At 36.1% G+C, this 26,427-nt stretch overlaps 2 protein-coding genes across 3 annotated transcripts in view; both read right to left on the reverse strand.

Annotated features, from left to right (window-relative positions):
- fbn2a (fibrillin 2a) overlaps positions 1–5,574 on the reverse strand; it is a 61,090-nt gene extending 55,516 nt beyond the window's left edge. Inside the window, exon 1 of one of the 2 annotated variants that reach the window (XR_014537794.1) lies at positions 5,077–5,536. Coding sequence is in view for 1 of the 2 variants with exons in the window: in XM_083568064.1 (XP_083424190.1) it covers positions 5,077–5,276 (200 nt within the window). In the remaining variant the exon portion in view is untranslated. Of the gene's footprint in view, positions 1–5,076 lie in introns of both variants that reach the window. The other variant, XM_083568064.1, reaches the window with a different exon arrangement.
- Positions 5,575–8,160: 2,586 nt separating this feature from the next.
- Positions 8,161–20,887, reverse strand: LOC310740992 (long-chain fatty acid transport protein 6). Its single transcript, XM_083568282.1, has 10 exons — positions 20,315–20,887; positions 19,597–19,800; positions 18,683–18,841; positions 16,791–16,915; positions 16,478–16,672; positions 15,883–15,973; positions 14,025–14,223; positions 11,068–11,165; positions 9,673–9,803; positions 8,161–9,473 (listed from the first exon to the last, which is right to left on the reverse strand). The coding sequence occupies exons 1-10, from the start codon at positions 20,796–20,798 to the stop codon at positions 9,297–9,299; spliced, it is 1,863 nt and encodes a 620-aa protein (XP_083424408.1). The 5' UTR covers positions 20,799–20,887; the 3' UTR covers positions 8,161–9,296.
- Positions 20,888–26,427: the final 5,540 nt, after the last annotated feature.

Raw genomic sequence — 26,427 nt, forward strand, 5'->3', positions numbered from 1 at the left:
CACTTAAAAAAGGGTGTCTCGCCTAAATTTGTAAAAGTTAGAATGTGTCATACTTCTGTAATACTTTTTATATTCCCATTAGGCTTGTCTGAGTCATATCATTTTAAAACGTAATAACCAGGCTCCATCTGCCCTGTGATTATATACCCCAATTCACTGTGTAAAATGTAAATATCATATTTACATTTATATTTTAAATCAGATTAGATAATCATAATCATGTTGGATAGAGCCGTGTTTACCACTGTGTAGCATCAGTTTGATGCTTTTTTACCAACTGTCTGTATACATGTAGGACCTGAACAGACTGGTTTGCTGGAGTTTTGGGAAAGGAATATTGTCTAATTTGTGTCTGATACAAGATTCTAGCTGTTTAACAGTGCTGGGTCTTTTTTGTCGTATTTTTCGCTTTAGGATGAACCAAATATTTTCAGTAGGTGAAAGGCCTGGACTGCAGGAAATCCAGTTTAGCACCCAAACTCTTCTACTACGAAGTTATGCTATTGTAAAAGATACAATATGCACTTTAGTATTGTCTTGCTGAAATATTCAAGGCCTTCCCTGAAACAGATTTTGTCTGGAAGTAAGCATATGTTGCTCTAAAACCAGTATATTTCACCCCCTTACCATCAGAGATGCAGGCTTTTGAAATGAACACTGCTGGATGGTTGCTGGATGGTCCCTCCCCTCCTTAGTCCGGAGGACGCTGCATCCATGGTTTCCAAAATGATTTTTGAATTTTGATTTGTTCGATCACAGAACAATTTTCTGCTTTGTTTCAATCCATTTTACATGAGCTTTGACCCACAGAAGACAGCAGTGTTTACCCACGCAGCAATTTCTATTACAGAATAATGCCTGTTTTTAATGCAGTGCTGCCTGAGGGCCCAAAGATCACGGGCATCGGATATTGATTTTCACCCTTGTTTCATGTGCATTAGTCCGTTAGAGTTTTCTCCAGATTCTTTTTTTTATTGCAGATGATGATATATTGAAAGTTCCTCTCTAAGATACTCTTTTTAGACCTAATCATTTTACTGACCGGTTGCCAATAATTCTAATTAGTTGTAAAATGTTCCTCCAGATGGTCCATATTAGTATCACTTACTTTCCAGCCAGTTGTTGCCCCATTACAAATTTTTCAGACTTGTTGCAGACATCAAATTCAAAATGACCTCAATCTTTTTGAATGGTCCATTTCTTCAGTTTGAACATTTGATATGTTTTCTATGTTCTATTTTGAATAAAATATGGGTTTATGAGATTTGCAAATCATTGCATTCTGTACTTGTGGTTGTAGACTTCTATGTGTTTTATGTTGGATGACTACTTAAATAGAATGAGAGGACAAATTATAACCTAAAGGGAAAAAACAAACAGTTTTAAATCCCTCATTATAAATGCTCACGATGTAAACATCAGAAATTCACAAATATCCAGAAGTCAAATAGAGAGATTGCTATAATTAGTACTGCACCGTCTTACTGTCTACCGCCAAGAGCCAACAGTGAGTATTTAGTCACCTACCATACAAAAGAAAATCCAGTAATGAATCTGAAATGACTTCAAGATGAAATAAGAAAACAGGCCTCACTACCAGCCAGTGTTTATTTCCGTATACACACAGCTGCTGCAAAAAATTAGGCAAAGTGAATCCAAATGTGTTAGAGTACTAATCAGTGTAATAGCGTGACTGCTCGCAAACTCAAGACAGATTTTTTCTTACTACCACTTCTGTTCCACAGGCTTAAGAGGCAGTAATACATCACTATAGGCTTGGATAGAAAGGTACAACACCTTTGAGTTCCTCCATTCAAACACGGTTAACTTAAACCGCTTCACAGACATTGGGTTGACATTGACAGTTCGAGACTTCCAGTCCAATGTCTTACCTGTGTTGACTTGCCTCATGTCTCACATACAAAAAAAATAAGCCTGAGACCCGCATTAACACAACAGTTGAAATCCTTAATCAGATTGGTTAGAAGGTGTTAATTAACCCCCTATGACATAGGTTTGCCCTCAACAAACAAATCTTTTTGGTATATTTATTCCATCATTCATACATTTGCCACGTAACTAATTTGTCCGGCTGATTTTCTGATTTCCGTCTCTCACGGATGGCACGATAGACCAAAAAACTTATAGGCAATTGTTTTTATGGAGTTTTATGTTGATATAATAAAATGTATTAATAAAAATATCATTATTAATTATAAAATGAAGTAAAATGTTAATACATTACAGTACTGTATACATAAAATAGCATTTTTGGGTTGTTTTGTTTATCGTTTATCGTGTTTTTTTGGTTTATCGCTGGTGATTTTGGAAAGTGACCACCACGATAAACAGGGATTACTGTATATATAATTATTATTATTTTATTATTATTTTTAAAATGTTGGTTTGCTCGTTGGTATAGTAGTGGAGTAATCCTTTCTGAAATCACAGCCACATAAGCGCATGTTCTAGAACATTATCTGACAATTATGCTTGTTGCAATTACATTTTTTTTATGGTCAGTTTTATAAATGTATTTATTTTATGAATTTTCATGATCAAAAAACAAATAAAAATATCCTATAAATGTTCATAGGGTGTATAGTGTTGCTATGTGAAGCTGTTGTTGGTTATTTATGGAAAGAGGTCATTAAGTTTCTGCCACAGTCTCCAGGGCAGAGGACTTTCCTGTTTATCAGGAAGATATATTTTTGCTTTGGCACTGAAATTGTCTCACAGGTGTTCAACTGTGTTTAATGTAACTATAACATTTCAAGACACTATAGAACACTTAGAGAAGTCATGTTACATAGAACTATCTTGCTTCAGGTTGGGCCTTTGTTTATTTTCCTAAAAAAAGCACAGTCATGTTATTATAATGCTATTGTTATTAGGAGGGCAATTAGGCTAATTATTTAGTTAATTCATTAGTTCATTAGTTTTATTAATGAAGGTAGAGGTTCTTTCAAAAGATGGCTGGAGATTTGAAATGCAGTTTTGAAGAAAGACAGTCTAGAGTTAATTTCAATTTGATCAGTGGCTGAGAAATAACTGAGAGACTGTGAGAGAGAGTGAGAGAGAGAGAGAGAGAGAGAGAGAGAGAGAGAGAGAGAGAGAGAGAGAGAGAGAGAGAGAGAGAGAGAGAGAGAGAGAGAGAGAGAGAGAGAGAGAGGGGTTGGGTAAGGTTGGGTCATTGATTATTTTCCTACAACAGCACATTCTGTCATTTTGTTATTATACTGTTATAATCATAATCATTATTATTATTATCATTAGTAGTAGTAGTAGTAGTAGTACTGTATACTGTTGGTATTTCTATTATACTGTCAATTAGGCAAATCATTATTTACATTTATGGATGTATTTTTTGGAATGCAGTTTTGAGGAAAACAATTCAAACCTCATCGCAACAAGATCACTGTCTGATAACGAGAGAAGAGAGACTGAGATAGAGAGACTGAGTAGAGAGAAAAAGAGACTGAGGCTGGATCAGGTTTAGTTGTTGATTTTCTGTCATATTTTTATTATTATTATTATTATTAATAATAATATTATTATTATTATTATTATTATTATTAATAATAATAATAATACAACACCAATTCTAAAAAAGGTAAGAGACTGTGTAAAATTGTCAAATTAATTAGGTTAATTCATAACAGGTCATTAAGATGATTAGGTATAAATAGTGTATCTTAGAGGGGCAGAGTTTCTCAGAAGTAAACCAATCACCAATCTGTGAAAGAATGTGGCTACAAATTGTGGAACAATTCCAGAATGATGTTCCTCAACATAGAACTGTAAAACTGTGAAATATCTCATCATTTACAGTACATAATAGTATCAAAAGTTTGAACAAATCTGAAAAAGAATCTGGGTAAGGCACAAGGGCGAAAATCAATACTGGATGCCCGTGATCTTCGGGCCCCCAGGCAGCACTGCATTTAAGACAGACATGATACTTTAATAAAAATCACTGCATGGCCTCAATAACACCTCTAAAAATCATTGGCTTTGAACACAGTTTGCCATTTCATCCACATAAGCAGGTTAAATCTCTATCACGTAAAGAAGAGGACATGCAAGAACATGATCCAAAAAACACCACCATCCTCTCTGGGCCAAAGTTCATTTGGACATTTGGATCATCATTGGACAAATCGAATTTCTTAATTTTTTTTTTTAAAACAATGGACAATGGTACTTCGGACTAAAGAGGAAAGACACCATCCAGCATGTTATCAGCACTCGGTTCTATAAGCCACATCGCTGATGGTAGGGGAGTGCGTTGGTGGGCAACTTGCACATTTGGAAATGCTTTTTTCAATTATAAATTGTACATATAAAGGTTTTAGAGCAACAAATGCTTCCATGAAGCCTTGCATATTTGAGCAAGACCATGCTAACTGCATACTGCATCTATTACAATAGCATGACTTTGCAGTCTAGCCCGTTTACCATTTGCAAACATTTAGTGTATCATGAAACGAAAAACACAACAAAGAAGACCCAGAACTGTTGAGCAGCTAGAATCCTGTATCAGACACATATGGAACAACATTCCTCTTTCAAAACTCCTCAGTTGACAGATGTACAGTATACAGACAGAAGCTACACATGGTCCTGTCCCAACTTTTCGAGACCTGTTGCAGCCATCTTTTTTTGTTTATTTTTGTTTTAGTGTGAATAGAATAGAGATTTATGAGATTTGCAAATCATTGCATTATATTTGTATTTACATTTTGCACATTGTGCCAACTTTTTTGGAATTAGACTTGTATTATTATTATTAATATTATTATTATTATAATTATTATTATTATTATTATTATTATTATTATTATTATTATAGAGTTGTTGTTAGGGGTTAATCAGGCAAATCAATATTTAAAACTAGGATGATGGAGGTTCTTGAAAAGGTGAATGAATTTTCCTGGAATGCAGTTTTAAAGAAAGACAGTCCAATCCTAATTCCAACTATATCACTGACTGAGAAGAATAAAAAAAAGTAATTTACATGTTACTCAAACTGTTTAAATCAGATGAATGATATAAATATTATGAAGAGCCGCTCACCCTCTGAGGGACTCCTGCTTTCCGCGTCTCCTCACTCGGCTCTCGGAGCTGCGCTCCACCTGAAACGCGCTCCTCCCGGGCATCTCTCCGGCTAAAATCCCCACCAGAGCGCAAAGCAGAGCCATGCAACCAGCAAAACATCTCAAATTCCTCTTCCAGCTCATCCTAAATATCTTCCCAGAGCTCTCACCTTCACTCATGAGATAAGTATTATTATTATAATCACCGCGCCAAAATAACCACGAGAGGGTCGCTAGGCTTTATTCATAGCAGCTACAAGAAGTTCCAGCTCCTTTTCAGTAGTTCCTTTGGAAGAAGTATGAAACAATGCCGAACAAACATCCTATAAATAAAGATTGTAAATTGTAATTGTTAAATTGAAGCCTGTTTTATCGAGTTAGTTCCAGACATTAGCGGTGAAGTTCCTCGGTGCGTTGCGCCTCCTGTCTCGCGCTACTCTGGAGATCCTGGCGCGAGGGTGGTGTCCGCGTGCAGCCCACAGGTCGGCGCGAGAGCAGGTACAGAGAGAGAGAGAGAGAGAGAGAGAGAGAGAGAGAGAGAGAGAGAGAGAGAGAGAGAGAGAGAGAGAGAGAGAGAGAGAGAGAGAGAGAGAGAGAGAGAGAGAGAGAGAGAGAGAGAGAGAGAGAGAGAGAGAAGACTGAGATACAGAGAGACTGAAAGGAGAATGAGATAGAGAGATTGAGAAAGAGACAGAGAGAGAGACTGACTTTCAGTGAAAGGCTGCGAGAGAATGAGATAGAGAGACTGAAAGACTGAGACAGAGAAAGACTGAGGAACTGGGAGACTGAGAAAGAAAGAGACTTAGAGAATGAGAGCGAGATGAAAACTGAGAGAATTAGAGAGCGAGAGAACGAGATAGATAGACTGAAAGAGTCTAAGAGAATAATAGAGAGACTGGGAGTGATTGAGATCAAGAGACTGAGAACGAATGAGATAGAAAAACTGAAAGACTGAGAGAGACACTGAAAGAGACTGAGAAGATAAGTGAGAGACTAATAGAGACGGAATGAGACCGAGGGACTGAAAAACTCAGCGAGAGAGAAAATGAGATAGAAATACTGAAAAAGTGAGAAAGACTAAGAGAGACTGAGAGACTATTAGAGACTGAAAGATAAAGACTGAGATAATGAAAGCGAGAGACTGAGAGAGACCATGTTTACTGCAGAACTGGGACCACCAGTCTACCGTCAAGACATCTAAAGTAAAGCTTTTACCTGTTTATCAGTAATGACATCCAACATTTTTGTATTTAAAACCATTCATTTATCTCTTTATTTCCTCTCAAATCACCTTCCACCCCATGCATTATACACCATAATACACCCCAAAAAGCTAAAATGCCCCGTCCTTGACATCCTTTGTACCTTATACAGTTCACATGGAAACATGGACTGAGCCGGTGAGGATTAAGGGATGTGCTCAAGGGCCCAGGAGTGGCAGCTTGGTTGAGCTGGGATTCGAACTCACAGCCTTCTGAGCAGAAGTTCAACATACCAACAAAGCTAGTTTTGGCAGCATAACTGAAAGGGATGTTCTGCTTCAGAATGTCACAGTTCATGTTGGGATTCATGTTTTCTCTAAATAAACCACATGCCCCCAGTACCAGTAGCACTCATGCAGCCCCAGACCATGATGCTACCACCACCATGCTTGACTGTAGACAAGACACAATTATCTTGGTACTCCTCACCAGGGCGTTGCCACACATGCTGGACACCATCTAAAGCAAACAAGTTCATTTTAGTCTCATCAGACCACAGGACATAGATCCAGTAACTCATGCTCTTGGACAGATTGTATTTAGCAAACAGTTTGCAGGCTTTCTTGTGAGCCGGCTTCAGAAGGAAGACATCCATGCAAACCGACTTGTTGCAGTGTGCAGCGTATTCATCTGAGCACTGACAAGTGGACCTTCCACTTCTGCAACCTCTAAAGCAATGCTGCAGCACTCATACGTTTTTTAAGCCTCCTGACGCACAGCACAAGGATTTTTAAATCGACCCTTGCGAGGCATGTTCTGAGTGCATGTTGGAAAACCTCTCTATGACCCTGGACACAGCACTGTTACTCAGATTCAGGGTTTTACCAATCTTCTTATAGCCTAGGCCATTTTTTTGTAGAGCAACAATTCAAATTCTCAAATTCTTTAGTGGGGGTCTTTTGCCATGAGGTGCCATGTTGAACATTGTTGAGAATGGTATTTAAAGCAACAAATTTGAACTGCTCTAATACAAGATACAAAAATAAGTATGGTTCTGTCAAGCAAACTAAAACATGAACATAATGAATAGGACTTGAATAACGAATGCGGCTTTGCATGGTCATGCGACATACAGCACTTAGGGTGTACTAACTTTTGTTGTCTTGCTATTTTGACAATACTGGCTGTATTTTGACTTAAGTGGTTGCTGAAATGCAAGGGGTGTACTCATTATTTGTGCTTTTAATTCTAAATGTACAAGATGTGTGCCCCTGGGGGTGACAAAACATGTCACAGTTTATAATATAGGACCACAATTTATTGCTTTATTTGTAACATTTATAATTGTATAACACAAGCGTACTCTGCCAAGATCACTTAATTGATTTTTGGGTAGGGAGGTTCCTGTGGAGGTCCCATTTCTTTTTATAGGTGGCATAAAAATAAGCTTTCTACTCTAAAATTAACTTTTTTATTGCTATGTACCTAAACATTAATAAAAAAAAAAGTCAAATCTAAAAAAAATAATTCAATGTTGTCATATATTACATGTAAGACAGGAGGTATGCAAATTGTATTTGGTGCGGCAGAGGTTCATCTATAATTTCCTCATCTGTCACTGAACCCTCTCTGATGCCCTATGGCATTATGCTGATAACATAATAAGCTGTATCCTGTTTGCCAAAACGGTGCAGGGTGTCTTTAAAGGTCAAAAATAAAAATCAGTTCAACACGTCTCAGTTTAAGGCTTAGAGAGATCTGTACATCTCTGCTGACCTCTAGTGAGGGAAATACAACCAGTAGCTCCGATTCCAGGCAAACATGAGAGTAGAAGGCAAAATAAGGTTGCACAAAGTACTGAATTTATAGTTGCCAGTAATTGTAAGAACCTCATTTTTATTTTTTAGTATTTAACGAAACAAACATTTTCCCTCATTTATAAAGTGTCACTCTTGCACTTTTACTTCATAGCATTTTTTCACATTTACCTTCACATCAGACCCTCAAGTTCTCCAGCCCATATTTCACTCTGTTCTCACTCCCCTGTCTACTAATCCACATTGTCTCATTGTATACACACATCACAATAATTCTGCTTTTTTCAAAGTCTTGCTAATGCCCCAGTGAACATTACTAATTTAATCGGAGTCTGTTTGTCTTTTAAGTCGTTTTTTGTCTTTTGCTTGATTCCTACAATTTTTGCCAATTTTCCAGAGTTACGATCTCTGCCTGAACTATACTCTATCTATTAATAATACACTTGGAATAATAGTTAAAATATGTATGGTTCTAATTCTATTATAGAAAACGTTTATACAAAACATCTGAACTATTCTAATTGTAGAAAACAAGCGCATATAATAGCATCATTCCTTCTAAACAGTATATAGTTATATCACAACATATACTATATATTTCACAAAGTAATAAAATGAGTTGCAGCACATATATACAAAGTAAAACAAATTTGGTAGGCAGTGTTGTTAAGCATAACATCAACTGAAATGTTAAATCAAAGCAGGAAAACAACATTGCTGACTTCAAAAAAAGTAATAAATCGCATTTAATTTATGCTTCAAAAGTTCCATCTTTTCCCTCCAGCAACCACCTGTATATCAGCAATAAGATTCCAACATTATTTTCAAATGTTTTAAAAACCTCAGTAGGCAGAAATGTGAACTCCTGAAGACGTGGTGTAGAAATGATTTTCCATTGGCTTTGACTTGGAATATTCTCGAGATCATTCACAGTGTTCAACATTAATCACGAAATGAAAAAATATTTAAAAACACAATGCTTTTGAGAAATTTCCAGTGTTTTCCTCCAAGGTCCATGTTAAAATGTGATTTAAAAAATACATATTAAAAAAATGTTATAAGCTCTCAAATGCAAACCTGGACCCAAAGAAATATTAAACCAGTGATTAATGTGCTGTGTTGCGGATCAGTCGAAACTCGGATGCGCATTCCTTCACTTGTGTGAACTGTAAATGACTGGTTTAGAGTCGTATCTTGCCCGACACGATGTCGTCGTACACACTTTGAGAGAGGGGAATGTAGGTTTTCTTAGAGTTATCCAGGAAGTAAAGGGGAGCTTGGACAACCTGAAGACAGAAACCTTCCTCCACTAGCTTTTTCTTTTGCTGCTTAAAGGTCTCTGTGACATCCAAATAAGTCTGTGGGTAAAAAAAAGGAATGCAGGAGATCAAGAAACAGATGTTTTGAAACAATAACTTAGTCTAGCTACAGTAAGAACAAGATAGTGGAAAGTTGCAGAACGATATTTGCATTGTTTGCAGTTAAGCACAATATGATAATTAAAGATACACCATGCAACATTACATTAATAGGCATTAATCTTTATACTTTTCTTACCTGGACTCTCAGAAACCATGGCCAGGAATATGCTGGAAGGTTCTCTACTAAATGATTGTACAGACTTTCCCCATCCAAGTCACGGCCTTCCTTTAGGACCACAGCTGCCATCCCTGCTCTTCCCTCGTGGCCTGAGTATGAACAAGAACTATTCATGTAGATTCATAAAATATGCTGCACACACTTTTCCATTTCTAGTTGGTACTCAAACACCGATCTGCAAGATACCTTTGATACTAAGTATGAATATGCATTTTTTTCTGGAGTACAACCTATAACCTATTTTCAATTGGCTTCATTAAAGCATATAGAAAAATTTATTAGATTCAATGAATCTTTATCTGTATAGTGCTTTTAACAGTGGACATTGTCTCAAAGTTCTAATTGTAAGTTTGTTCTTAACGAGCGAGCCAGTGGCGACTGTGGTAAGGAAAAACTCCCTGAGATGGCATGAAGAAAAAAAACTTGAGAGGAACCAGATTCAAAAGGGAACCCATCCTCATCTGGGTGGCACCAAATGTCCTTATACAGTTCCATCATTGTTAAGGTGTACAGTCGTAGGAGATTTAATGCAACCTGTGTTCCTGAGTTATTGTAGTAGACTGTAGATAATAATTACAGTCCAAATCCATCCTCATTCTTGTGTTGCTCAGTGAGTTCATGGATCTGTTGATGTAAAACCATCCCCAGCTGCACAAAGTGGTCTCCAAATGAAGAGAACTCCATCCAGAGGTAAAACGTCTGGATGAAAATGTATTTATTTGGATGAATAAAACACTAAAGTTTTGCACTTCCTTCCAAATAAATAAATTAATGGATAATTAATGGATAATTGCATCTGGATTTGTACCAAAGAACAACTTCTATGATCATCCCCAGATACTATTCACAATTTGTTCATTTCCTTACACTGATTGTGGTTTTGCTTAACAACACGTACACTGTAGAGATTATTAATCCCATCATACAGTGACATTTAGATGAGTCTGGTTGCTTTCATGTCCTCACAAGCAGCCTTGAGATTCTTAAACCTCACTTGTCACCACCTTTGGATTGCTTGTCCCAGGATCCATCTGGATTCCTGAAAATCTGCGTTTGTGGTAGCGTCTATTGTAAAAGTGCTGGACATTGTTTTGAATTCCCTTGTATACTACTTCCCTATTGCATATTGGAAAAGTACGTTTTTCCTACATCCTCTATTATATACTAAGAACCTACAATTAACAAGCTTTTTTAAGAAGTTGGATTGTAAAGCCTACATCTGACCCCTGCCCCCTTTAAGGAATTTATTTTAAATTGTAAAAATGAGCCATTAAATTGTATGCTAGCCTGAATGAAATTCACAGGAACAAAAATAGTCTTATAATTATAAGGTCAAGGAGGACTTTCAAAAACCTGGCACTGTGACACCGTAGACGTTGACATCCTGCAGGAACTCCAAACAACCTAAAACCTCAGAAACCTCAGTGGTGGCTACGTTCTCTCCTTTCCATCTGTAAATCAAATATAGAACATAAATAAATGAAATAAAGGATGTGTAATAGAATATAAATAAAATGCAGCTAATAAAAAAAAAAAAAATTATTGCCATTCATTTTAATGATTCATATTATTTAATTATTATTATTATTATGATTATTATGATTATTATTATTATTATTATTATTATTATTATTAATATTATTATTATCATTATCGAATAATTTGTGCAAAATAAGCAAAAGCCCTCTATCTGTAATGATTTCGGATCCTTAGGTTAGTTTGTAACCCTAATTTGAAACACTAGATGGCAATATTTGTTAACATGATTGATTACTCTGGCCTGAAGACTGACTGCTAATGTTTAATGCACAACACCTCAATTCTCAAAAATGTTGACACTGTGTAAAATCTAAAGAAGAGCAGAATGTATAAATTATTTATTTCATAAATAATTAATATTTTACCCACAGTAGAACATAGAAAACATCAAATGTTGAAATGTACCATTTTAAGGAAAAAAATGAGGTAATTTAGAATTTGATGGCTACAACAAATAAACAAAGGTGACTACTTGCTGGAGTTTTAAGTGAAGATGTTGTTCTGTTTGTGTCTAAAAAAAAAAAAAAGGATTCTAGCTGCTCAACAGTCCTTGGTCTTCTTTGTTGTATTTTTTATTCCATGACACACCAAATGTTTTTAAATAGTGAAGAGTCTGGACTGCAGGCAGGTCAGTTTAGCACCAAGACACTTCTACTACAAAGCTATACTATTGTAATAGATGCAGTACACAGTGTGCTCTCCAAAGAATCTTTTCTACTTTTCTTCAATCCATAAAAAAATTTTCTTGACAATGTGCACACTTAATAATGACCTGTTGCCAATTAAACTAACTGCTTGTAAAATGTTTTTCCAGCTGTTTCTTTTTGGTAACTTTTCCTTTTTTAGTATTTTCCTGCCCCATCCCAACTTTTCTGATACTGTATGTGTTAAACTCAAATTTACCTTATACTTGTACATTTACAGTGGTAAGTTTTAACAAAACTGAAATGTTCTGATTACAAAAAAAAAATACATGTTTATAAGATTTGCAAATTATTAAATTCTGTATTTATTTACATTTTACAAAGCGTCCCAACTTTTATGGAATCGGGGTTATAAATGGGCGATGGCACCTGATAATGTGCTTAGTGAAGATCCTATTTTAAAGGCATGGCATTAATAAGGAGATTAGCCTCACATCACTTCTGATATTGATATTGGGCCTGGCTTTCTAGCTCATCCCAAAACTGTTCTGAGTTCAAGGCTCTATGCAGCCCCCTCGAGTTCTTCCACTACAAACTTAGCAAACCATGTTCTCATTAACATTATTTTTACAGATATATAGGAGTGATAGTGACATTCATTTGGCCGTACGAGGTGAAACTGGAAAAATCTTCGAGAGAGACTTTTGACATGACATACGACGATGCTTCAATGAGACTTTTAAGGTGTTTTGATTTGCATGCATGCTTTCAGAGAGGAAGAACTTTACTGGTAGACGAGGAGAGATCAGGAAGACCTACAACGAGCTCAACCCCTGAAAACATTGAACTATTCGGCAAATTGCGCATAATGATTGTCGGAGAACGATCCACATGATTACACTTATGCACCTATTCTGAAGGTGTGTATACATAGATAAATAAAGTATTTTCCTCCAAATAAAGCTAGTCTCGAAACATTTGATACCACATTGTATAGTGTACATGGAGTCACTTGGCTTTAGGATTTTGAATAGAGAACCACAAAAAGCCAAAGTTTGGAATCACCACTCATTTTTTTCTCTTTATTTAAGGTCTCATTCCCCAGAGATCTTTGTTTGCAATGTTACTGCAGCAAAAAAGAAGAAGGATCTCAGAATTACCCAAAAACCCTCTTGACAAATACCATTATCTGCACCTAGAACAGTAAAAAAAAGTTTCTATTTAACTAATTAATTGTAGATTTCCACTCAGGAAAAAACCCCAATAAGACACTTCCTCTCAAGGACCAGCCTGGTCTACGTTCAATGACTCTTGAGCCAAGCTTTTACACATTAGCACAGTGTTTTGCTATGACCTGCCAAACCTAAGCAAGACAAACGGCCCCTTTGTGCCCTAATGCTTCTTGGTATCCCCAGTGAAGGGCCTAAGCGTTTGACCTGATGGCATGCTTGCTAATGTGACTATTGTTCTCCCATCTCTGTGTCATGGTAGCTGTTTCTCCATTAACATGCCCCAGTCAGAAATCTCCCAGCCAGCCTTGGAGTTGATCTCATTTTCTCTACTCTAAAGTACACTATTCTCTATTGATAAGCCATCACCAGAACTGGCTTTGCTAGAGGAGCCTTGCATCACTTCTGGCATTTTCATGAATGAGCGCTGCCTAGTTTTTGGCTCTGCCCTTTCGAAGTGCTGCCAGTGTTTATTAGTCTCGGCCACGGTTTCCACTCGAGCGAAAAGTGTTGGGAGGTGCTCTGTCCTGAGCATTCTCAGCAGGGTGATTTCATTCACATGAAGACTAGAATCAGGGATTGTGTACACAAGGGCCAATAGCCTTACAAATGCAGCAGGGTGTTAGCATTTACATTGACGCCCATTTTGATGAATGGCTGCACATTAATCTTAAGCGAAGAAAAGCCATTCGAATGCTAAATCTTAAATGACACAATATAATGGAGCATAGGGAGAAATGCTTCAAGGATTTTTTTTATGCAAGAGTCTTATAGTCTTGTAATTGAATTTTTTTTTTTAAGCGCAGAGGCCTAGATCTTATGGCTTTTAGAAACTGTAGCCAACTAGATTGCCACACAAATGATAGACCATGCAGTTAAATATTCAACAGTGTAATACCTGAATGTGTCTCCTATCCGGTCTTTGAAGTAGACAAAGTCTTTGTGATCCTGAAGCATCAAGTCTCCTGTGTTGAAATATACATCCCCCTCTTTAAACACATCTCTCAGCAGCTTCTTTTCAGACATGGTTTTGTTTCCCGCGTAGCCAAGAAAAGGGTTGGTGAAAGACAGCGGGGCAACCAGCAAACCAACTTCACCTGAAACAACAGAATTATATGACTGACTGAACGTCCCCTTATTACAAAATCGAACAAATACAGACCTACAGACAAATCTAACGTCCTACAACTGTTGTATAAGACAAATGATAAAACAGCTCTGTTAAATTCTTAAATCTGTTAGCGAAACAATTAATTGTATACAACAGCAGTCAGACCGACACTAGTGCTTGCTTATATCATTTCTATAGCAAAAGTTTTCTTAAATAAACTGTAGAAATTCTTCAAATAATATTTCACAAATATTAAAGATTTTTTTTTTAAATATAGGTGTGGATTAAAACAAAGACATAATAGTTGACGTAAAATAAAAAGCTGAAGCTTTTTTCATTTAATTATTTTATTATTATTTATTATTTATTATGATAATGATTTTTTTAATACCTATTTCTATGCTTGAAATCGATTTGAGACTTTCAAAGGCGTTATATAAAATAAAGATTATTAAGTATTATTTTTATTTCATTTCTTTTAACATTTACGGAACAAGTCTCTTGTTTTAGCACTTTGTCACCATCAGCAAGTAAATACTGACAAGTCGCTGCAGTATGAAAGAACTAAAACACTTAAAAAACTTAAAGTTACTGTACTTAAGTAGATTTTTCTGGTATCAGTACTTTACTTCACTATTTCTTTTTCAGGCAACTTTTTACTCTCACGCATTCATTTATTTTATACTTTCTTACATTTTCATCAACACATCAACCTTTTTTTTGTCATTGCCCATGTTTTTTTATTTTTTTTTATTTACCACTAGTGTATCATTTCCTGGCACCACAGACATAGGCTAGGCTATGAAGCTAACAATGAGCAGGGCAGAAGGCAACAAGTAGTCTGGGGCTAATGTGGATGAGACAGAGGGAGTCAGTGATGTAAACATGACTGAAAAAAGAGACATTCCTGATCATCATCATCATCATCATCATCTTTTCAGATAACAAAATTTGAAATTCTTTTGTATGAATATGACGTGAGGTCCAATTAGCAGCGTGACACTAAAACAGGTAGTAGTAACTACTTTTTACTGAAGTATGTCAGAGCGCAAACTTTTTTTCTTTAACTTGAGTGAAAAACAGTAGTCAGTAATTAAACTTTTACCAGTCGTTTTAAACATGGAGTATCTGTACTTCTACCTAGGTAAAGGATGTGTGTCCTTTTTTATTTTTTTATTTTATTTTATTTTATTTTATTGCAAGCCTGATCATCATTTATAAATTATAACATTTATAAAAGGTGGTCATTTGTAAATACTTTGTAACTATCAGTGTGAAGTTTATCAGAGCAGAGTAGATTCTGCTGAAGAAGTTCAAGAGAAAAACCAAAACAATTCCTGTTTATTGCCGCTATAATAAAAGTAAGAGCAGGAACTATCTTGTCTCCTGGATGTTTCCACAACATTACCTAAAAAACAATAAAATTCCAAAAAACACATTAATAATTTGAGCATGACAATCATAAAAGGTCTCAATGTTTTAAATGATATAACACACTTCTTTTGTTATATTGAAAAGTCCCATAAGGGTGTCAAAGGTCAAAGTGGCGCTCTGCTAGAGCTTCGTGTCGCATTACACTCCCAGCACGCATTATTTCCATATAATGGCACAATTTGTTATTTTGTAAATAACATTAACTTCTCACCTTTGTTCACTTTTAAGCAGCGTCCTTTATCTGTTCGGATAGGTTCGTATGTGTCTGGGTCACATTTCAAAAATTCGAACGGTAGATGACGCTGCAATGCAAAAAATCTATAAATGTTAAACAGTCAGTAATATACAGGCAAAGGGTATATGTTATACCTGATTTGACAAATTTGAGTGAATCCACAGAATACAATTAATAATTGTAAGTTGTGAAATGTTCCTCCAGCTGTTTCTTTTTAGTAACACCTACATTTCCAGTCTTTCTTTACCCTATTTTGAACCATGTTGCGGTCATCAAATTCAAAATTACCTAATTTTTGTTCTCAAAATGATCCATTTCCTCAGTTTAAACATTTTTCTTTTATATGTTTTCAATGTTCTACTGTGAATAAAACTACTAGATGTGCAAACCATTGCATTCTGTTTTTATATACATGTTACACAGCGTTCCAACTTTTTTTAGACTTGGAGTTATAAATCAATACTATAATTTATACTAAGCACTTGCCAGAGCTTTAAAAAGATTTGTTTTATATTTAAAGACATTTCCAGGAAAACTTGCTCAACCTCAAAGTCTGAAAATCAAAATTAACCTTGTTGAAATAACTGGCTCGCCCGATGGGTCCAATTTCAGTGGTGTAGTTAACGAAGCCAATGCTGGCCTCGGTCAATCCGTACCCCTCGCAAATCCGGATTTTCCCAAAGCGCCTAGAAAACTCCTTCCAGACGTCTGCTCTAAGGCCACTCCCTGCAGCAATGCGTACTTTATGTGCCATCTCCTCGGGAGTCTGTGTACAGTTAAACCAGATTAGCGAGGAGGAACGGGTGCAGTCGGTGCATGCTATTGTACAGCAAAAGATGTAGCTCACTGTATTGACAAAGAAAAGTGAACTGATGAATAAAAACCTTGGGTTGATTGATCAAGTATCGACAGAGCTCTCCAATATACTGGAACACAGTAACATCATACTTGATGCAGTCCTTCCAGAACTGCTTGGCAGAAAACTTCTTCTTTAAAACACACGTAGCTCCTGTGACCAAATGTGAAAGCTGAAGAGGTTCTGTAACATTAAAGGAAATCTTCACCCTGAAAATCTTTTCCCACGTTTTGAACCCCGCGGCTTAAACAACGAAGCGGCTAATTTATTAATTTTTCCTGGGTTTTTCCCGGTTTCACAAACTTCAAGCAAAAAAAACTGAACCCCATAACATTAGACTAATGAAATTTCCGAACGGAAACGAAAAAACACACCTCACCTGTGTTCTGAGCTGCACGGCTTCAGGAGAAAAACATTTTTTTTTTTAACGCACGACCATGCCAAAAGATAAACTCTAGAGAGAAATAGTTGTGAAAGGAAGGAGAAAGACAGTGAACAATGACTTTCTTGGTCGGCTACTGTTTAAATACAAGTCAAGTCAAGTCAAGTCAAGTTTATTTGTATAGCGCTTTTCACAACAGACATTGTCTCAAAGCAGCTTTACAGAAAACAAGCCGTTGTAACGTGTTGAATCTGGGTGAAGGGAGAGCTCGCTAACTCCAGTTGCAACAGAAATCATATAAGCACAGACGGGTTTCCAAAACTCGTGCTTTTTTTATTTTTCTTGGCAACAGCGTTAAGGGTTAGTCAAAGAAACTTAGAAATGAGCATCAGATAATAATAAGGACATATTCCTCGTCTTAAACACACGCAGTAATAGCGGAAAAATGCAGTGGCATGCTATTCCCAAAATACCGCTATGCTCCTAAAGGAAGCGCAACATATTTCACCCGTTACACCGTGTGTAACGTGTCTCGTTAAAGCCTGTGTAAAGTTCATTAGTGTAGACACCTTTACATTATTTATGTTAAATATAAAAATATTTGTAAAATTCAGTGGGTGCGGCTTATATATGGGTGCGGAAATTATGGTACTTTTACTCATTATTAGATTTTTTATTGCACAAAAATATTAGTTTAAAATTCAATTCTGAGTTTACAAATTTCCCAAAATATTTTGAATATTTTTTTTACATTACCCACAATGATTCTGGGTCACTATTTATTCAGTTCCTCCACATTCCAATTTGAAAATGATCTTTACGTTCGGATACATATACAATTATATACAGATATGGAATATTTGGGCTATATTATCATTAGTAAATACAGTTTTTGACGTTAATTTTTAAATTGATTTCGATATAAACAAACGTACGTGAGCAATTCAACACAATTAATGGTGTTTCCCTTTTGGCTACACATTTGGTTACATCCTGCACTGTAAAGTCACTGCTGGTGTTTATTTTCCAAATCTGAAATATAAAGAAAACCCCGAATTGGTCTAATAGCAGTGCAAATGCGGTTCCGTGGTGCAAACTAGACAAACTAACTAAATAAATAATAACACTTTTTATATAAAGTCATACACTTCAGGTTTTTTTTTTCCTACCACATGAAATTATTTTCGCAGCCTTTCCCAAAGTTAAAGATGAAAACTTCCAGGAATTGTGCATGTTATAAATACATGCATCTCCTGAGGGCAACATGGCTAGGTATTTCCTGTAGGCTTTAAATGAGACACCCCATAAACTTACCCACACTATTGTATCCCTTTTGCTCAGCTTGAACAGTGTTTTGAACATAGATTAGGTTAGCGAATCTATATAATGCGGTACTTTTGTGCATCAAAGAGTTGTAGGTGTTATTATACATATCATTAATCTTATATTCATATTAAGCCAGTATCTTCAGTATAGTTATTATATTGCAGTAAATAATACATTTCATTTTCTCACACGGTCGACATGAAATTCCATACCTAGATCGATGCATCCGCCAATACCGAGCAGAGACGCGGCCATATGGTAGAGTGGCAAGGTGAGATAGATGGTATCGTTTTTATCGACACCACACAAGCGGAAGAAGGCCATGCTCATCACCGCCTTGATGTGACTGACCCGAGCAGCTTTTGGAAGCCCTATGTTAAAAAAGACAAATTATACTGTTAAGGGAACAATTTAATATCTTAAACATTTTTACTAAGAGTATTTGATACACAAATTGCTTAATTATGGATGATGTCATCTTTTAAAGGAAGCTGGTTGTAAAAAGTTCACAGAATGAATCTTGATGGGACTCCAGGATCCTAGACAAACATTGCAGAAGAAAAGTCTAGTTGAGGCCATCATGCTGACTTTGTGTAAATTCTAGTGTTTTTATGAAGTTAGTTCATAAAATGAAAATAGATGCCTGTATGGTTTAGGTCAAACCCAGTTCAGATTTAAATCCAAATACAGACTAATATCTGAGGAACACTAAACAGAGGTTTTTTGGAAAAACCTCTTGTGTCTGTAATTTCTCTCTACAAACATGGTCTTCAACAGAATCCCTTCAATTACTGACAAAATAAAAGATCAACATAAACATTCACTGGTTTTTGATTCATTGCTGATTAGTACGTCCAGCTATTAAACTTGTGCCACCGGATTCCCTGAAGAACACGTTTGTAAAGAAAACACACAAAAACAGTAAGCAGTTATGAGCCAACGTGCCATGTAAACAGTACACACTAAAGAAAGAAGGGTTTTTTTTTTAGGTTTAGGGTGGACTCCACCATCCGGCAATTTTTCAGCATGTCCAAAAACATTTCAGCATGCGAAATTCCACAAACCCAAACCACCACAAGACTTTCCCCCCACCCAGGAACATATACGCAAAGCAGCTGAGCAGTACCTGTGGTGCCTGAGGTGAAGATGAACAGGAAGTTGGATGTGAGATTTGTCGGAAAGTCGATTTGGGGCTTTTCGTCAGAGGCCTGATCGACTTTGTCCAGCAAAGTGCCGATGCCTTGACGTGAACAAGTCTTTTCAGTCACCCACACGCTAATGTTATTATCTGATAGAGCTGGCAGGACATCATCTAAAAACTGGATCAAATCTATTGGAATAAAAAAAATAATTAAACATTGTATATACACATACATACACACGTTTATTTTTATATAATTCTAGGTTGCAATTCAAATGGTTCTACTGTAAACCTATATATTTCTGCAGGCTGGTGGAAAACGTATGTCTCTGGAGAACCTCAAGACTAAGGTTCTCAAGACAGATGGACATGTGCCAAACAAATGCTGTTTTTCTGTTGCAAAAGCATGTTGTTTCAGCACACAGTTTGGCATGTGCTGTTCTACAAGATCCAACAAGATCCGCAGGCTAAATAGCACTGACTATAAAGACCTGTGGGGAAAAAGGAAATTAAACTGTGGTCTATCCTCTGTGCTGTGCTACGTGGTAGATCACAGCTCCCTACCTCCCTTCCTGATGGCTCTCTGGACCATATATATTATAAGTTGCATAACATTAGAGAAGGTAGAGAAGATCAGATTCTCTGACTGACAGCTGGTCAAGAACATCTGTGCAATATTGTGAACTATTTTATAGTGTAATACCAGATCCCACGATGAGAAATCTCGCCCCACAGCTTTGCAGGCAGTGCAGAAAAGATCTAGATTTGATGTTGGAGTTGAGGAAGGCCACCTCGCAGCCCAGCTCACTCAACCCGAACCAGGCGCACAGAAAGTCGGGCTCGTTGCTCATCCAAAGCGCGACAATGTCACCGTGTTTCACACCGACCTCGCCCCGGAAAACATTCGCAAACTTGTTGCTCCTAAGGTGCACCTCCATGTAAGTGAGAACCTCGTTCTCGAAAACGATGAACGGCTTCCCAGGATTTTGTTTCGCCTGCTCGACGAAGCGGTCGAGATAGGTGAGAACCCCGCGCTTCATCTTCGCCATCGTCGCCTTCCCGACCTTTCGGACCTTCAAGTAATACATCAAGTCAGTCCAGAAGTACGGGTGAAACAGTCTCTGGTAGAACAACGCACCAGCAACTCCGGCGAAAAGACTCCAAATTGGAAATTCCCATGAAACCATCTTGATGAAGTACACAAGGCTGTGGAGCACAACGAGTTGATCATCCGCTCTTCACTGCGCTGGAATATCCCTATATTTAAATACCATCTTGAGCTACGGCGCATGCGCACTGCCTACTTCAGCCTGTTCAGTTTTGCAGTGACTTGCTGCAACTTCTGACCTGTCAACTCAAAAATTTACTTTGCCTAGTCTGCATTCTGTCAACAGTGAACCTGGGCCTGCAAAATATTTGTAGTACAATAAAAATACAATTGAATACAATATTTCATCTTTCCAGACAAATAACTATAGCTAAAGGGTGTTTTTAATCATCTATAATAGTTATATCATGCATAGAATCCAAAATACACCTACATAATGTTAATCATAATACAGTATCATTTGGAAAAGGTGATGATAAATGATCTAGGGACTCAAACCCCTGACCTTCCAAATACTGAGCTGCTACCTCCCTATAATAATAATAATAATAATAATAATAATAATAATAATAATAATAACAACTCACCCTCTATTCCATTCCACAATATTCTTACAAAAATAAATTGCATTACCTACTGCTAAAAGTTTGTTTTTTTTGTATAATTTATCATAATTAAATCATGCATATCCACCTACATAATGTCAATCATACTAAAGTATCATTTGGACAAAAATTTTAACTAAATGATAAATAAAGTCAAACGAAAATGTTCTCCTTTTTTTCCAGTAACCATTCATTTACAGGAAAAATGGAAAAGCCCCCTAAAAGTGCACTATATCTGTTCTCCTTTTAGGTTTTTATCCCAAAACCAGCATGCTGATTTCTTTGTTATTTGCCCCAGAATAAGTGATAAAAAAGGATAATGACCCAGCATTTTTGTGTACTGCTTATCTTAAAGCGCTCCACAGGCCTGTCAGGCGTAACAGAGATGTGTGATAAGGCGATACCCCTGTCCTGGTGCACGCATCATACTCGTGTATGATACATGGATTCTCAAATACTTTTTGTATTCAAATTAAAACAGCTTTAAACCCTTTGGCTCATGGAATCGATTTATTTTTATTACAGAAAAGTAATGTATTTTACACACAATTTGGTTATATAAGAGGTGCCCAAACTGTTTCCTATAAAGGGCTAGAAATCAAACTTAATTGTAGGTCATAAGCTAAAAGTTAATTTTACATTATACCAAAGTGTATTGTATAAATTAAACTAACCATGGTTCCCTCATTTATTATGTATATTATTATTATCTATATATTTACAAATAAATAAACAAACAAACAAACAAATAACCACTGTTACTCTACAATCTGCTTAACTAATGCAGTTTTATTTTCAAAGTTTTCTAGTTCATTAAATTTATAGTACAATAAAAACTTAAGAAACTTTAGAATTGTATTTCTAGTACAATAGATTTCATTGGATAAAATACATGAAGCTGTTTTTAATTTTTCAATAGTTTTTTTTTTATATATATTTTCAAATCGTCTATGTTCAATTTAATAGAATTGTTATTTTATTTTTGAATATCAAATTTAATTTTTGTTATGCATGATTGGTGTGTATATATATATATATATATATATATATATATATATATATATATATATATATATATATATATATATATATATATATATATATATATATTTAAAATATGTATGGTTCTAATTCTATTATAGAAAATGTTTATACAAAACATCTGAACTGTTCTAATTGTAGAAAACAAAAGCATATAATAGCATAATTCCTTCTAAACAGTATATATATATATATATATATATATACATATATATATATATATATATATATATATATATATATATATATATATATATATATATATATATATATATATATATATATATATATATATATATATATATATATAATACAGACCAAAATTTTGGACACACCTTCTCATTCAAAGAGTTTTCTTTATTTTCATGACTATGATAATTGTAGATTCACACTGAAGTCATCAAAACTATGAATTTAAACATGTAGAATTATATATGGAATTATATACATAACAAAAAAGTGTGAAACAACTGAAAAATGTCATATTCTAGGTTCTTCAAAGTAGCCACCTTTTGCTTTGATTACTGCTTTGCACACTCTTGGCATTCTCTTGATGAGCTTCAAGAGGTAGTCACCTGAAATGGTCTTCCAACAGTCTTGAAGGAGTTCCCCGAGAGATGCTTGGCACTTGTTGGCCCTTTTGCCTTCACTCTGCGGTCCAGCTCACCCCTAAACCATCTCGATTGGGTTCAGGTCCGGTGACTGTGGAGGCCAGGTCATCTGGCGCAGCACCCCATCACTCTCCTTCTTGGTCAAATAGCCCTTGATGCCTTCAGTGTGACTCTACAATTTTCATAGTCATGAAAATAAAGAAAACTCTTTGAATGAGAAGGTGTGTCCAAACTTTTGGTCTGTACTGTATATATATATATATATAACACCGGTCAGGCATACATTTTGGCCACTAATCACTAATAACATTATGACCATCTGCCTAATATTGTGCTGGTCCACCTTTGTTGCCAAAACTGTCCAAAACGGAGCATTAACAGCATTAATTCTTTCAGCAATGTGAGCTACAGTAGCTCACAGTGCATATGCATTTTATAGAGCATGTGGTGTGATAATGCAGTTCATGTTATAGTGTAAATGCATTTTATTGTGTAGTGTATGTTATAGTGCATGTGGCTTTACACTGTATTGAAAGTGTATGTTATAATGTATGCAGTGTTATAGTATACTACATGTTATAGTGCATGTGGTGTTATAGTGCAGTGCATGTGCATGTTATAGAGCATGTGGTGTTAAAGTGCATGTGCATGTAGTGTTATAGTGTACTGCATGTTATAGAGCATGCGGTGTTATAGTGTACTGCATGTTATAGAGCATGCGGTGTTATAGTGTACTGCATGTTATAGAGCATGCGGTGTTATAGTGTACTGCATGTTATAGAGCATGCGGTGTTATAGTGTACTGCATGTTATAGAGCATGCGGTGTTATAGTGTACTGCATGTTATAGAGCATGCGGTGTTATAGTGTACTGCATGTTATAGAGCATGCGGTGTTATAGTGTACTGCATGTTATAGAGCATGCGGTGTTATAGTGTACTGCATGTTATAGAGCATGCGGTGTTATAGTGTACTGCATGTTATAGAGCATGCGGTGTTATAGTGTACTGCATGTTATAGAGCATGCGGTGTTATAGTGTACTGCATGTTATAGAGCATGCGGTGTTATAGTGTACTGCATGTTATAGAGCATGCGGTGTTATAGTGTACTGCATGTTATAGAGCATGCGGTGTTATAGTGTACTGCATGTTATAGAGCATGCGGTGTTATAGTGTACTGCATGTTATAGAGCATGCGGTGTTATAGTGTACTGCATGTTATAGAGCATGCGGTGTTATAGTGTACTGCATGTTATAGAGCATGCGGTGTTATAGTGTACTGCATGTTATAGAGCATGCGGTGTTATAGTGTACTGCATGTTATAGAGCATGCGGTGTTATAGTGTACTGCATGTTATAGAGCATGCGGTGTTATAGTGTACTGCATGTTATAGAGCATGCGGTGTTATAGTGTACTGCATGTTATAGAGCATGCGGTGTTATAGTGTACTGCATGTTATAGAGTATGCGGTGTTATAGTGTACTGCATGTTATAGAGCATGTGGTGTTATAGTGTACTGCATGTTATAGAGCATATGGTGTTATAGTGTACTGCATGTTATAGAGCATGTGGTGTTATAGTGTACTGCATGTTATAGAGCATGTGGTGTTATAGTGCAGGGGTGTCCAATCTTGAAAACCTGCACACACACCAGCTCTTTGTTTATAAGATTGGACACCCCTGATATAATGCATTAGCAGTTGTAGTATTGTGCATGTTATAGAGCAGGGGTCACCAACATGGTGCGGGCCTTTTCTACAAATAGCTCACCATAGCGCCACTTACCAGTGAGCTGCATCTATCGCTTTCCTACTTTGTTAAATCATTGTTAATAATTATTGTGAGAAATATTTAACATGATCAGTGTCTTCACATAGATGAATATCATTAATTTTTAATAATAACATATAATTAAAGGTAAATTGAGCAAATTTGTTATTTCTGAAGTGTGTATCAAACTCGTAGTTCTTCACATTAATCGGTACCAAAGAAGTAGCTCTCAGTTTCAAATAGGTTGGTGACCCCTGTTATAGAGCATGTGGAATTATATTATAATGCATGTTATAGTGCATGGGCATGTTATCGTGTCCTGCATGTGCATGTTATAGTAAATGTGCATATTATAGTTCAGTGCATGTTGTTATAAAACATGAATGGTCTTGCTATTTTTCTTATTTTAAAAGACCACAAATTAAATCTATTGAAGACTAGCCCTTTGTTGTTTTGTAATCACACACACAAAAAAAAAAAAACATTTTTGCTCCTGAAATGGAGTGTAGCCTCACGTTTCAGTTCTATGGCAAAGGATCACTCGGTTAAAGAATAACGTGAAATCCTTATTATTCCTTTCGAAATCTGTGTAAAGCCCAGGGACGTAAGATGCTCAACTTGGCCACTAGATGGAGATGTGGTACAATGTTTAGAAACTTTTCTGACTGAACAATTAGCCCAGATTAATACCGTCAAAACAAAAAAGATTTGCAGACCGTACAAGAATTTAGTTATATAAATATTATTACTTGTTAATGTCTTTGATTAGAGGACTAATTAGCTTTCACAATTTATTTTATTCCAGTATATTTAGGTTGCACTGAATTCATTACTGGTGATGCGGATTTTTTAAATACATTTTCTTTGCAGAACTTTAATATTTTACATATTTATAAATAATACATGAGAAGCTTAGTTAAAAAAAAGTATAGGTTTATGAAAAGTTGTTGAAAAAAAAATACAATCTGACATCAAGTACAATTGATAACATTTGAATATGAGTTTCTTCTTAAAAATACAAAGAAAATACAAATTTTTAACTAAACAAAACAGGACATTTCTAAAAAAGATTTATTTACATTTATGGCAGTTTTCCCAGTTATACAGCTGAGCTGAGATGTAGAGGGTTAAAAACCTTGCTCAAGGGCCCAGCAGTAGCAGCATGATTATGCTGGGATTCGAAAACATGACCTTCTGATCAGACCAAAATCTTATCCATTGCACTCCATCTTTATGTATGATGCAATTTATCTCTCATTAGTCTATTATTTTAATATTTGGACACATTCTTATGCAAATTCAGGCTTTATTACTTACTAATCAGATGTGTTTTAATTTGTTGCATATACATTATAGCACAGTGAATTTTCTTTTCTGCATATTGCAGCTTATTTAGAGGCAGGGGTCAGCAAGCAGGGTCAGCTATGATATGGTGCCCGTGGAGCAAAGAGGGTTAAGAACCTTGCTCAAGAGCCCAAAAGTGGCAGCTTGGCAGTGCTGGAGCTCAAACCCTGGACTTCCAAACATTGAGCTACCACCACCTTCTCTCTAAGAAGGCACAGTAATTCATTCTTTCATGCATCCAAGTTATTTTCATTAATCGTTAAGGTAAAGGTGGACCTGGAGTTCATAGGTTAAACTAATCACAAGATGGGACAACAGTCTATTGCTTTACCAGCTG

This window comes from Silurus aristotelis (genome assembly GCF_946808225.1).
Source record: "Silurus aristotelis genome assembly, chromosome: 18".
Taxonomy (NCBI): Eukaryota; Metazoa; Chordata; class Actinopteri; order Siluriformes; family Siluridae; genus Silurus; species Silurus aristotelis.

What these genes read in the sequence shown, in the direction of transcription:
- LOC310740992 (XM_083568282.1), bottom strand. Translation starts at nt 20,798, where the DNA reads ATGGTTTCATGGGAATTTCCAATTTGGAGTCTTTTCGCCGGAGTTGCT. An exon ending in TGGCGGATGCATCGATCTAG is followed by an intron (nt 16,916 to 18,682) that starts GTATGGAATTTC and finishes ATTTGGTCACAG; the next exon opens with GAGCTACGTGTGTTTTAAAG. An exon ending in CTGCTTAAAAGTGAACAAAG is followed by an intron (nt 14,224 to 15,882) that starts GTGAGAAGTTAA and finishes CTGTTGTTTCAG; the next exon opens with GTGAAGTTGGTTTGCTGGTT.